The 14,198-nt window shown below is 37.7% G+C and overlaps 1 protein-coding gene across 8 annotated transcripts in view; it reads left to right on the top strand.

Annotated features, from left to right (window-relative positions):
* The window catches only part of LTBP1 (latent transforming growth factor beta binding protein 1), a 410,698-nt gene that overhangs the window by 283,847 nt on the left and 112,653 nt on the right, over positions 1-14,198 (top strand). For all 8 annotated transcript variants that reach the window (XM_047852622.1, XM_047852625.1, XM_047852623.1 and 5 more), the window contains 3 exons: positions 1,367-1,466; positions 1,966-2,064; positions 13,228-13,353. In XM_047852622.1, the coding sequence (XP_047708578.1) occupies positions 1,367-1,466; positions 1,966-2,064; positions 13,228-13,353 (325 nt within the window). The remainder of the gene's footprint in view (positions 1-1,366; positions 1,467-1,965; positions 2,065-13,227; positions 13,354-14,198) is intronic.

Below are 14,198 nucleotides of genomic sequence, written 5' to 3'. Positions count from 1 at the left end.
GACTGATTGAGGTCACGTTTAATAGGTAATATAAAATTAGTCTGTATTCTTAAGCAGAAGAGAAAATGTGGGAAAAGGTAGTTCAGTGTTTGTTATTTCTAGAAGATGAATTGCCCCAGGATTAACTGAGACAGGGAGACAGGGAGCTTAAGGGACCAATTAGATTACTACAGTAAGCATGATGAGAGAGTCTGGACCGCAGCAGTGGGCACAGTGGGTATGGAAAGATGAACAAATATAATAGGCAGTGCAGATGGGCAGGGCTTGGAAGGAGGAATGAGACAGCGAGGATTGCAAAGTGACTTTAAACCTGGATGGTTTAATGGCTGTGACATAGCATAGAAATAGACACCTTGGATTGAGAGCCTGAATGGTTTTGGAGGGGATGGATTTGAGGTACTGGTGGGATATCTAAACGGAGTTAGATAAACACTCATGCCAACAAAATAAGATCTTTGATGAGCTACTCAGGCAGGATATCTAGGTTATAAAAAGCAGAGGAGATAACTGAAGTTAAGAGAGCTGTTAAAAGGGAAACAGACTAGGGGAGTGAGCTTTCTGGAAGATGGCAGAGGGAGGGAGCGAGGGAGGGGATGCACAGGGCAGCTGTGACCAAGTCACCTGATGAATACTTATAAGGAAGTGAAGGAGTGGGCCCACCGACCCTGCACAGCTGTCCCTACTGGCCTGATGGGTCTGTCTGCAGTAGCCCGAGCAGCTGTAACTGGAAGCTGAGCCACAGGCGTCCGTCTGTTTCTTCACCTCCGGTCCGGAGGACAGCAGTGGGCAACAGGCCGCATATGGAAGTCCCAGGCGCTCCTCCAGGTCCCCGTTTTTCTGATGCTCTGCCCGCCTATCACTATGCTGAGAGCTGGAGATGCAGAGTTACTAGCTGCGGGTTAATGACACGAGTGCTGTACCCATTATGCAATCTGCAAAGTGTGGCTGGCCATCTTCCCAAGGCAGAGCCACATGTTAGTGAGATGACAGTTTAGTTGTCTGTTGAGGTTTATTGTGGCTTGTGTGAGACCAGATGTGGTTCCCCGAGCCAAGGCATGTAAGATGCCTGAGGGGACCTTTTGCTTTGGGCCCTGGGAAGTGGGTGAGGATGTATGGATGGGTCAGCATTGCTGGGGAAACCAAAGACTTGCTAGAGTAGTGGGCATAGCTACAGTTCATACATGTATTTTTTTCACACAATTGCACACTTTTTTTGTCCAATGTCCTGTGATATTTGTTGCCTTTCTAAGAGTAGAACTAAATAAAGATAGTAATATGTGAAAAATAAAAATAATTCTTATTTTTAGTTCTTTTCTTTCTTTCTTTCTTTTTTTTTTTTTTTTTTCTTTTTAATACATCCACCCAGGAAATACCTTCATTGGATCAAGAGAAAACCAAACTTGAGCCTGGTCAACCCCAGCTCTCTCCAGGCATCTCAACGATTCACCTGCATCCACAGTTTCCAGGTAACCTCTGTTGATCTGTGCAATTTGTAAGAGTACTTGGGATAAAAAAGTGAGATAAGAATTCTTTTGTCTTTGATTTTAAACTTTAATAAATCATTAGAACTCATAAATGATGTGCAGTGTGAGACATATACATAAGTATGTTAATATACTCATAATAATAGTGTGAGGATGGTCTTGTAAGTTTTATAATGGTAAGAGGAAGATAAGTTTTTCCAGTATTTTCTGTGGCCAAGAGTAGGTTTATATGTGGAACGTTATTGAGGGTCATCCTTTATGGGTCATTTTTCTTGGCTTTTGAATTGTTCTCATATGTTCTTGCTACATGGTGAAAGTGGGGCTATGTATTAATACCATGAGCTTTAGGGATCGATATCAGTTCTTAATTATCCAAGCACTACTGTGGTATGTTACGAGACTAAATTATGCTTGCGTTTTGAAATAGGATCTTGGTGCACCTAACAGGCTTTAATTTTTTCATCCCTCCTTCCTCATATAGTGGTGATTGAAAAAACATCACCTCCTGTGCCTGTGGAAGTAGCTCCTGAGGCTTCTACATCAAGTGCCAGCCAAGTGATTGCACCTACTCAAGTAACGGGTAGGTGTGGTGTTCCTTATGTTACATAGCCTGTGCAGGAGATGTGGGTCTGAGCCTCCTTTTAAATGGGATATCAAAATTATGTCAAATGTATGAAGTTGCTCATGGCAGCGTTAGTCATCATAGCAAATATTTGGAAATAATCTAAATACTGTTAAAAAGGAGGAATCTTTAAATAAATTGTGGTACACATAAACAGTGAAATATCCCATAGCTATTAATGTTTTTTTTTTATTATTTTTTTCAGCTTATTTATTTGGAAAGTGGGAGAGGGGCAGAGAGAGAGGGAGAGAGAATCCTGAGCAGGTCCACACTGTCATTGCAGAGCCCGATGTGGGGCTCGAACTCACAAACCACCAGATCGTGACCTGCGCCAAAATTAAGAGTCAAACGCTCAACTGACTGAGCCACCTGGGTGCCCCGGCTATTAATGTTTTAAAAGAATATTTAATGTTATGAAGAGATGCCTGTGGCATAATAAGAAATACAGAACACAGTATGATTCCGGCTTTATTTTTTAAATGTTTACAAACACAGAAAAAGAGACAAAAAGCACATCAAAGTGCTCAACCATCACTAGTTACTGGGATCGTGGATCATCTGTTCTTCCATGTATTTTTATGTATTTTCAAAATTCTTTATAATAACTTGAATCACTAGTAAACATTATAAAAATGTATAATGTGAAACAGATCAACAGCATATATGTTAATACCCTTAAATGTAAAGCGAGCTCTTACAAATCAGCAATAAAAAATAATAGAAAAGTGGGGAAATAATATAATCAGATAATTTATAGAAAAAAAAGTTACCAAGAAACATATAATAGGGAATGTCAACTAGTAATCAAATAAATGCAAATTAAAATAATTATCAAAATAGCATTTAATTTTTACTAGAGTAAAATTGAGGTCAGGGTCGCCTGGGCGGCTCAGTCGATTAAGCGTCCGACTTTGGCTCAGGTCATGATCTCGCGGTTTGTGAGCTTGAGCCCCGCATCGGGTTCTGTGGTGACCGCTCAGAGCATGGAGCCTGCTTCAGATTCTGGGTCTCCCTGTCTGTCTGCCCCTCCCCTGCTCACACTCTGTCTCTCAAAAATAAATAAACATTAAAAATTAAAAAAATATATATATTTAAAAATTGAGGTAAAACACATGGCTGAAAGAAATGTCAACTGGTTTAACTCTTCTAGAAAGCACAAACTGGCAAAATGTATAAGAGACTCTTAAATACAGAGAACAAACAGGGTTGCTGGTGGGGAGGTGGGTGAGGGGGAATGGGTTAAATGGGGGATGGGCATTAAGGAGGGCATTTACTGGGATGAGCACTGGGTGTTACATGTAAGTGATGAATCACTAACTTCTATTCTTGAAACGATTACTGCACTATATGTTAACTAGCTCGGATTTAAATAAAATTAAGAAAAAAAAGAATTTTAAAAAAGTTCAGAACTTTTGACCCAGTAATCTTATGTTAAAATATCTAGTGTGAGGAAATAATGTCCCCAAAGACTGAGACAATGATTTATATGAATAGATACTTACCACAGCATCAGGTATAATAGAGAAAAAGTGGAAATAATCTAAACATTTAACTATAGGGAAATAGATAATTATGTTACATCTATACATTGGAACATTATGCTGCCATCACATACAGTATTTTTGAAGTATTTTTATTAAAATCTAGCAGAAAATGGTCACAATACTGTTAAACGCAAAATGAAGTATGGAAAAAGGAAGGAAAGAGCACTTTGCCAATTATATAAAAAGGACTTGCATATTGAGAACATACTGGAAGAAAATATGCCAGATATTAGCAGTGATTATTTTTATAGTAGGATCCAAGAGGTTTGGGGTGTTGTAGAATATTTTCTATTTTCCATCTACTCTATAGTGGACAAATATTTTTATATAGTCAGAAAAAGATCGCTAAAATGCATCATGCCAGAGTAAGGTCAGGATGAGGTTGGCAGGGTATAACAAGAGAAGCTAATAGAGGAAGGAGTGTGCAGCCTCTCTTAAGATAATCCTTCCTCAGAAACATGACATGAATGAATTTGCAAGTAAAAATTGTACTTGGTGTGTTAATTAGATGAATTATAGTGATCATTTCACAGTGCCTGCATATATCAAAGCATCAAGTTATAGTCTTATATATATATGGGTTTTATGTTAAAAACGATGGTACAATTATATAAATTATATAAAATATATATAATTTTTATATTAAAAACTTTGGTCCATTTTCTCAAAAATGTGGATGTGAGTTCTCTTAGATATTTGAATTCAGACATCAGACTGGAAAGTGTTTTTAAAAGGCACCTTTGGGGGTGCCTGCGTGCCTCCTTAGGTTAAGCGTCTGACTGCAGTTCGGGTCACAATCTCGCTGTTCATGAGTTCAAGCCCCACTATCAGTGTGGAGCCCTCTTCGGATCTTCTGTCTGCCTGTCTCTCTGCCTCTCGCGACTTGCTCGTGCTCATTCTCTCTCTCTCTCTCTTCCTCCCTCCCTCTCTCTCTCTCTCTCTCTCTGTATCTCAAAAATAGACATTAAAATATTTTTTTAAAAAAAGTAAAAAAAAACCAAAACATAAAAAGCATCTTTGTGTCCGAGGATGAAATGCACTTCACAGAGGTGTGCAGTCACATCAGGGTCTGCAGTGCATTTTTCTGTCGTTCAAGGCACCTGCACCTGGAGCCACAGCCTTGTTCACTTATTGGACGCCAACTCCTTTTTGCTTTTCCTCTTAATACTGAGTTAAGTTGTAGAGAAATAACAGCTCTTCTAATCACTTCTAGAATGATAAAATGAAGTGATAGTGTTGTTTTTTTTTTTTAAATGGCCGTGGCTAAAACAGTTACTCTCTATTCTGAAGTCATTTATGTGTCTGCTCACTTTATTAAACACAGCTATAAGAAACTGCACTTTGGCACATCTTGGTCAACAAGGATCTTTTCACTGTTGATCTCATTATTAAAAAGGAAAATTGCAGTGTGACAATACATGGACAATTCACTAGGTCCAAATACTGTGTTTCTATATTTGTATTTTCCCATGTGAACATACAGCTTTGTGCCTTTTTAACAATGGCTGACTTCAATGGATAGACTTCTTGCAAACTAGCTCTGTAGAGGTTAATTAAGTCTGGCTAGATAAATGTAGTTTCGTCATTTAAATGCAGCTGTGTGAGGAATAACAAATTGAAGTTACTTAGCTTCAACTGAACTACAGAGCTGGTTTAAAAAAAAAATGAAAGTAGCTGTGCTTTATGAAGTTGTTAGAAGACAGCTTAATTTGAGTTTGGCAGAGATACAGTCCCGACATCTGCTATCACATGTTTGAAGCATGAATATTTCCTTCCAGGAAAAAAGTGATGTTAAAATTTTATGCAACATTTGTAGGTGTTCCTACTTCCTATAGTAGAAGAATCTTTCTGAAACAGCCCATGGGGAGAATATTAGAGCATTTGAATTAAAATGGCTTGCAACTTTAGAGCTACACTGTAATCTGTAATCTACACTAGAACAAGAAGACTGTTTTGTATCAATTTTAATTTAAATCAAACTATAGATGTTCCCATTGGCTTTATGTGAGAGCCAGACACATAGATTGAGGGAGCAATCTGATCAGTTCTGTCAGGAGTATTATACAATGGCTCTTTCCCCTAAAACACAGAGGAGGTAACTCATGTTTGTCACTATTTATTAGTTTGTCTCATAAATTGAAGAAAGGAATAGAATAATACGTAGGAGTCTAAAATAAATAAAATCAGCTTCATATGGCTTAGTGATGATACATTTGTGATTGTGAAATTAGAAGTAGCCTTTTCAGATTTCTTCAGACACACTTTGACATGTAATAAAGTGAGCCACATACTTGCAAGAAATAAGTGTGATATTTTCCACCCTTAACAGCTGATTTGGTGGCTTGCAACATTACTGGTATACTGTTTCCAAATAAATTATACATTTCAGCATATAAATTCTTGATTTAACATAGTGTCTTAATAGCTCAAGGATAGGTTAGAAAATCAAACCTCTGGCAAATATTTACAAAGTGGAAACATCTGTTTCAATTGTTGTGGGACAGTTTATGCTCATTGTGGGGCAGTTAGGTAGCCAGGGCATTTTTGTAAACCTTTCCATGAGCTAACATTTGATGCCTTCCTCCTACTCTTCCCAAACTTCCTCCGTAGCCCTTGCATACCAGCCAGAAATTATCCTTTTGACTTCCATGACTGCTTTGTGGAGACCTTTGTAATTATCATGGCCCAAACATTATAAAAACTATTGGCTCATCAGATCTTTTCCAGAACTCATAACTGACCCCTTTAAAAAAACGTTTGTCCCTTAAGCGTATTACTGGTGTCATTACAGCTTCTATAAACTATGTATGCTGTTGGAAAATGAACTCCTTTTTTTTCATGTAAAATCATCATGCTTTAATATCTCCAGGATTTATTTATTTATTTACTTACTTACTTACTTGAGTAATCATATGATGAGGAAAAACGTGCAAGATCAACATACTCATTTTCATATTTTGCCAAAAAAACCTTTATTTTTCGTTTAATTAAAAAAACATAGGGGCGCCTGGGTGGCACAGTCGGTTAGGCGTCCGACTTCAGCCAGGTCACGATCTTGCGGTCCGTGAGTTCGAGCCCTGCGTCGGGCTCTGGGCTGATGGCTCAGAGCCTGGAGCCTGTTTCCGATTCTGTGTCTCCCTCTCTCTCTGCCCCTCCCCCGTTCATGCTCTGTCTCTCTCTGTCCCAAAAATAAATAAACGTTGAAAAAAAAATTTTTTTTAAATAAAAAAAAAAAAACATAATAAAGATACCAAACTCCTAAATCCACTGTTGGCCTTGGTGGTGGGATAAATAGAGTATTTGGTTTTCCCTTGGCTTTTTTGGTCATAGCTCTTTTTCCAAGATTCTAAATGGAATTCTAGTGAAAGAAGCAGAATATGGTTCTTGACTTGGAGAAAGTGAAGTTGTTTCAGAGGCATTTATAGTAGAGAAGGATCAGGTGGTCCTGAGGGCCAGGGGGCATGTGATGGGCATTAGGGAAGAGTCGCCTGGGAAGAATCTCTTGATGATCTCTCTGGGAAGCCAAACATGCTAAAGAAGGCAAGACCTTTTCATTAGCCTAGAGTACCCCAGAGACCAATAATTAGTGCTGCCTGTGTGAGGCTTTGCCGTATTCTTATGCTTATGTCGACACAATCTGCTCAAAGAACTGTATGTTTCAACAGAAACTGCTTCATTCTGTGGGAAGAGGGTCACATATCTAAGTGTGAGTGACCTCTTGGAAAAATAAAAAGACCTGTCTTTTGTCTTCAGAAAACATGGAAAAATTAGAAGAACTTGCCAGTTGTTTTTCAAGACGGCCTTTTGGTATAACAGTACCTGCTAGAGAATGAAAATCTCATAAGAGGGGAAAGCATGGAAAGAGGTAGTTAGGAGACTTGTGTTAAAAGTTCTAAGGTGTTTTGGAGGTGTTCTGACTCTCTGTTTGGAAGGGTGGAGTCCTGCTTAGCACATGGGCGGAAGGGAGCTCTGAGGCCGCACTGATGAAAGTTGCATTAATTCATTGCTTGTATTAAAAAATGGGACAAACAGGGTAGAAATCAAATACATTTTAGTAAATATCCCTCCACTCCTTTGATGTATCTCTTAGTACCCTCTAGTGGTGTCAGAGTAACATTTTCTTATATATGTTAGTGTCCTGCCAGCTGGGATCAGCACTATCAAGCTGTGTCTCTGTATAGTTTATCTATGAGGTAATCAGCTAAAGATTCTCAAACATGCCTCATAAATATCCTCAGAGCCTCTATTTTAGATTCTACAGTGGAAGAAAGGCCATTTCCTAAGGTTTCGTTTCCTAAGACTAAAGAGTATAATTCTTAAGTATTTCTCCTGTTTTAGAGCTCTCAGAAGAAACAGTTTAAATATGTTGGCACACTGTGGCATAGGAATGTATCGTATTTGAATTAAACATCACATACTTTTGATGGTTTTTGGTCGCACTTATAAAAATTACATTCTAAAGCTGTGCTTGAAAAGTTACAAATATTCGGTTATAAACAAATTGGTGTGTGTGGGCTTTGGGACACTGAGTTCTGCTCAAGCATTATATGAAAACCCCATATTTATAGCCTTTGAACTTGTTCTGAATCCTTGTCCCTAATATATTAACTCATCTTCTAACTTTTCTCTTTGCAAACTGATCAATATGTCTCTTGTTTTAAGAAAATGGCAAAGTAGACTCTAAAGGAAGATTAGTCATTACAAAGAAAATTGAGAGAAGTAAATACCAGTAATTTTCAGAGCAGGCATCTACCTACAGTATGGAATAGAGGGTTAGAGATGTGATTTTCACACTGTTCTTCTGAAGAATTCCTATCATAGAGAAAAAAAAATCTTACCTGAGTATCTAGGATTATAATCAGGAGAAGGTGACCTTTTCCTTTCAGATTTTTGTGGCATAGAAAGGATAATTAAAAAAAAATTTTTTTTAATGTTTTTCATTTTTGAGAGAGAGAGAGAGAGTGAGAGACAGACAGACAGACAGAGCATGAGTTGGGGAGGGTCAGAGAGAGAGGGAGACACAGAATCTGAAGCAGGCTCCAGGCTGTGAGCTGTCAGCACACAGCCCAATGCGGGGCTCAAATTCATGAACCATGAGATCATGACCTGAGCTGAAGTCAGTCGCTTAACTGACTGGGCCATCCAGGTGCCCCAAGAAAGGATAATTTTTGTTAAGGAAGACTTCGGATTATAAAAGTAATTCAAATGCTCATTGTAGAAATTTTGAAAAATGCAGAAAAATCTAAAGAAAATACCAATCCCCATAATCATAACCTGAGATTTATTTTCTTGTCTTTTGTGTAGTTTATAATTTAGATCATATTCTATATTTCTAACCAATTATATCTTTTAACGAATAAACATTTTCCTATCATGCCAGTGATTATATAATTATGCTATATATGTTTTATAATTCATTTTTTGTATACTGCCACTTAAGTTTAAGCCATCATGTTAATTACTAATGTTTTTAGCCTCCTGGGTTACTTTATTTTTTTCATAATTTTATATTATACGGACTAAAGCACTCTATTTTTCTGATAGTGAATTAATTAGCACATGTAGGCTCACAAAAGGTATAAGTAGTTTGTAAATGCGATGTGTGCCATCCAAGTAGATACTGCAGGTCTGTATTCATATGCTTCCTTGTAAAGTCCAGGGACTTTCCAGATGATTTGCACCAATTGTCTCAAAGTCACAGCATAGTGACTAACACTTGATGAAAAATGAAGAATGTGGTTTGGGTTTTGGAAAGCTACCGCAGCCGCAGCCCGCAGCCCTCGTTTAGGTCATTTCCATAGTGTTTGTTAAAGCTCTGATGGTCACCTCCTCCTGCAGAATGCATGGTAGGTTATTGGTAATGGTAGCACACCTGTTTCTCATCTCAAACCAAAGACGCTTCCAACAAGGCGGTTGATGTAGCTTACCCTGCTTGAGACCACCGTCTTCTCACACTGGACTGCATGAGCTCCTGGCAGCATGCATTTTAAGCCTTGTTGACTTTGTGTTGACAATGAGATAATAGCCCAGGACAACCTTGTTTTAATGTGCAGCTTCTTTGTTACGTATTCTTAAATGATTTCCAAAGGAACAACATTTACAATGCTGTTAATAATATAATGGCTAGCTTTTTTTTTTTTAATACATAAAGGTATTTTGTTAATTTATTTACAATTCACTTTTAAGTCTACAAATTAAAAAAATTCAGGTATATGGATTACTTACAAGAATTCTTCCCCCTTATTTCTTTTTTAAATTTTTGCTTATTTGTAAAATTATTTTTTAATTTAATTTTTTAAAAATTATTTTTAACGTTTATTCATTTTTTGAGAGACAGAGAGAGACAGAGCATGAGTGGGGGAGGAGCAAAGAGAGAGAGGGAGACACAGAATCCGAAGCGGGCTCCAGGCTCCGAGCTGTCAGCACAGAGTCCAACGTGGGGCTCAAATCCACGAGCTGTGAGATCATGACCTGAGCCGAAGTTGGACACTTAACCAACTGAGCTACTCAGGCGCCCCAAAATTATTTTTTAATTTTAAATATCAGTATAATTAATGTACAGTGTTACATTAGGTATACAATATAGTGATTCATGAATTCTATACATTACTCAGTGCTCCTCATGACAAATGTATCCTTAGTCCCCATCTATTTCACCCATGCCCCCACCCACCTCCCCTCTGGTAACCATCAACTTGTTCTCTATAGCTAAGAGTCTGTGTCTTGGTTTGTCTTTTTTTCCCACTTTGTTCATTTGTTTTGTTTCCTCAGTTCCACATATTAGTGAAATCATACTGTATTTGTCTTTCTCTGACTGATTTATTTCACTTAGCATTATATCCTGTAGATCCATCCATGCCATTGCAGATGGCAAGGTTTCATTCTTTTTTACAGCTGAATAATATGCCATTGTATAAATACCAAATCATCTTTATCCATTCATCTATTGATGGACACTTGGGCTGCCTCCATAGTTTGGTTGTTGTAAATAATGCTGCAATAAACATAGGGGTGCATGTATCCCTTTGAATTAGTATTTTCATATTCTTTGGGTAAATACCCAATAATGGAATTATTAGATCATATTGTATTTCTGTTTTTAACTTTTTGAGGAACAAAAACACCCTCTCCAACACTTGTCATTTCTTGTGTTGGTGATTTTAGCCATTCTGACAGTTGTGAGGTGATATCTCATTGTGGTTTTGATTTGCATTTCCCTGATGATGAGTGGTGCTGAACATCTTTTCATGGCCAACAGTCATCTGTAGGTCTTTGAAGAAATGTTTGTTCATGTCATCTACTTATTTTTAATTGGATCATTTGGGTTGTTTTTGGTGTTGAGGTGTATAAAAGCTTTATATATTTTGGATACTAACCCCTTATCAGGATATATAATTTACAAATGTTTTCTCCCATTCAGTTAGTTGTCTTTTAGTTTTATTGATTGTTTCCTTTGCTGTGTAGAAGGACATGGTCCCAATGGTTTATTTTTGCTTTTATTTCCCTTGACTCGGGGAACATATCTAGAAAACTGTTGCTATGGCCAATGTCAGAGCAATTATTGTTTGTGCTCTCTTGTATGATTTTTATGGTTTCAGGTCTCACTTTCAGGTCTCTAATGGCTTTTATTGAACACGTATAATATGCCAGGCATTGGGCCAAGATTATTTATCTTCTTTGAACCTGGTACTCAAGTTCATGCTCTGATTATTCCCATTTATTTCACCTGCAGAAAAGTGAGGGCTAGGATGCTTGAGTAACTTGCCTCTGTGTTACAGAGCTTAGAAAGGGTAGCCGGATTGTGTAGAAGCCTGGGCTTCTACCAACTAGACTGCCCCTGCCTGACAATGCCATGATACCTTATTACAAAGTTCACTGAAAATAGATCATATAAGGGATGTAATTCCTCTCAGAAGGCCACTTTTGAGTCCTCAGGTAATTAAGGCCATTTTATGTCCTTTTGGTAAGTAAGCACATTTTGATGGCCTTTACCCAACATAGACTCCCGAGACCCTGTCTCTACCACAGTGTGTACCCACATGGAATGAGGCCAGTCTGCTCAGGCCTTATAGAAGAAGCAGGTCTCAAGCACCAGTCAGTAGGAGCACAAGGGGGAATTTAGCAGAGAAGATTGGGAAGAAGATTCTACTTTATCACTATAAATATAATGATGTTGAAATTGGCAAACTAAGAGTAAGTTACACCCAGAAGTTTTGCTTTGATTAGGAGTGGTAGATCTTTCTTGGGAACTAATGACAGATTTTGAAGGAGGTTAGACATAGTTGTTAGAAACTGAATTTGGCCTGCTAATGAATAAAAAGTTACTATATATTTTATCAGTAGAATCCACATGTTGGTTCAAAGTCCATCATGTCAAATGAACTGGAATGGATAGAAACTCCTTGTGGGCCATCTTAGAAGTTGAAAAGATTTGATTGTCTTAAAATTTCCAAGGTGACCTCTTTTATTATTATTATTTAATGTTTACATATTTTTGAAGGAGACAGAGACAGAGTGCAAGCGGGGGAAGGGCAGGGAGAGAGGGAGACACAGAATCCAAAGCAGGCTCCAGGCTCTGAGCTGTCAGCACACAGCCCGACACAGGGCTTGAACCCATGAGAACTGTGAGATAATGACCTGAGCTGAAGCCGGACGCTTAACCGACTGAGCCACCCCGGGCGCCCCCCAAGGTGGCCTTTTTCTGACTTGCTAGCCACTCCAGTTCATGTTAGAAGTTGTTTCATTAGGAATTATTGATGATCTTGCGTGTGACTAACTGAGCAATTATGAAGTAATCAAATGAATTTATACTTGATTTTAGAAGTCCCCATACTTTTTTTTATTGAACTCAAGTTGACACAATGTTGCATTAGATTCAGGTGTATAGGTTAGTCTTTCAGCAGGTCTGTTTGTTATGCTGTGCTTACCACAAGTGTGGCTACGATCTGTCCCCGCACAACACTATTCCAGTACCATGGACTAGGTGCCCTGTGCTGTGCCTTTCATCCCAGTGGCAGCATCATTCCATAAGGAAAGCCTATACCTCACATTCCACTTGACCCATTTGCTCATCCTCCCCCCATTCTGGCAACCATCAGTTTGTTCTGTGTATTTATAGGTCTGTTTCTGTTTTTTTTTTATTTCTTTGCTCATATTTTTTTTAGATTCCATATGTAAGTGAAATCATGTGGTATTTGTCTTTCTCTGACTTATTTCAGATACTTAGCATTATACCCTCTAAGTACATCCACACTGTCACAAATAGCAAGATCTCACTCTTGTTTATGGCTGAGTAATAGTCCACTGTGTATATATACCACATCCTCCTTATCTACTCATCTATCAGTGGACACTTGGGTTGCTTCCATATCTTGGATATTGTAAACAATGCTGCAGGAAACATATGGGTTCCTGTATCTTTTTGAATGAGTGTTTTTATTTTCTTTAGATAAATGAGAAGTGACCTGTGTCTTCTAATTGCGTACCTGACGATAAGCTAATCAGGAAATACACAGGAATGGTTTGCAAGCGACAGTGAAATCTTTGTTGATGTCTTTTTTCTCTCTCATTTATTAAGAAATCAATGAATGTACTGTGAACCCTGACATCTGTGGAGCAGGACACTGCATTAACCTGCCTGTGAGGTATACGTGTATATGCTATGAGGGCTACAAGTTCAGTGAGCAACAGAGGAAATGTGTTGGTAAGAGACACTTTTTCATGGATGAAATTATTGAAGATAAAACATTTCCACATTAAGAACATTTTCCCTGTAATTATCATTGGAAATGTTATTGTGTTTAATTTTTAAAAATTTCTGTCCCTGCACTAAAAGAGCTCAAAAAGAGGTTTGTTCATCTCCTGGGTTGCTCTTACCTCCTGGTTCAGTGCTACCTACCTTTCCAAATGTAATACAATTAGATAAAAGGGGGAAAAAGGTAAAATAATTTCCAAAGATTTCTAGGTATAATCATATAATAAAATATATAATATATGAAGTAATAGAAATAACTACCTATAAGCATGTATTTAGCAAAACCAAAATAATAATACTGTATACTGCAATAAAGAATTATATTCATGTAATTGCTTTAAATCTGATTTCTAAAAGCAATTTCTAAACTGAAAATCAGTAGACTAACACAAAGCTATTAATGAATTTACAAATCCAGCCTCTCATACGTGGTTCTTTGGGAAAAAATGTATCTCAGAAAGACGTATGATGGCATTATGGAAATCATTTCAGTGCATTAACACTAAATTTAATTGCTCTCTTTTTTAGAAAAAGGAAATTCAGCACTAAGAGTTAGAAGGCAAATATAAAGCAACAAGGCATATACCCAGTTAATATGACTTTGATATGCTAAGTGTCCATAAGATGTGTGACTTAATGTTATTTTGTTTTGTGTATATATATGTGGAGTGGGATGAGGGGAATATCCACCTGCTCTGTACCATGGCTATTTCTCTTGAATTTGCATACATTGTATGTTCTGTTTGGAATCGTAGAATATAACAGGGCATTTGAGATGATCTAGTCTAGCTTTG

Source organism: Prionailurus viverrinus, chromosome A3, assembly GCF_022837055.1.
Source record: "Prionailurus viverrinus isolate Anna chromosome A3, UM_Priviv_1.0, whole genome shotgun sequence".
Taxonomy (NCBI): Eukaryota; Metazoa; Chordata; class Mammalia; order Carnivora; family Felidae; genus Prionailurus; species Prionailurus viverrinus.
The sequence above is the reverse complement of the archived record's forward strand: the minus strand, read 5'-3'. Positions and strand labels throughout refer to the sequence as shown.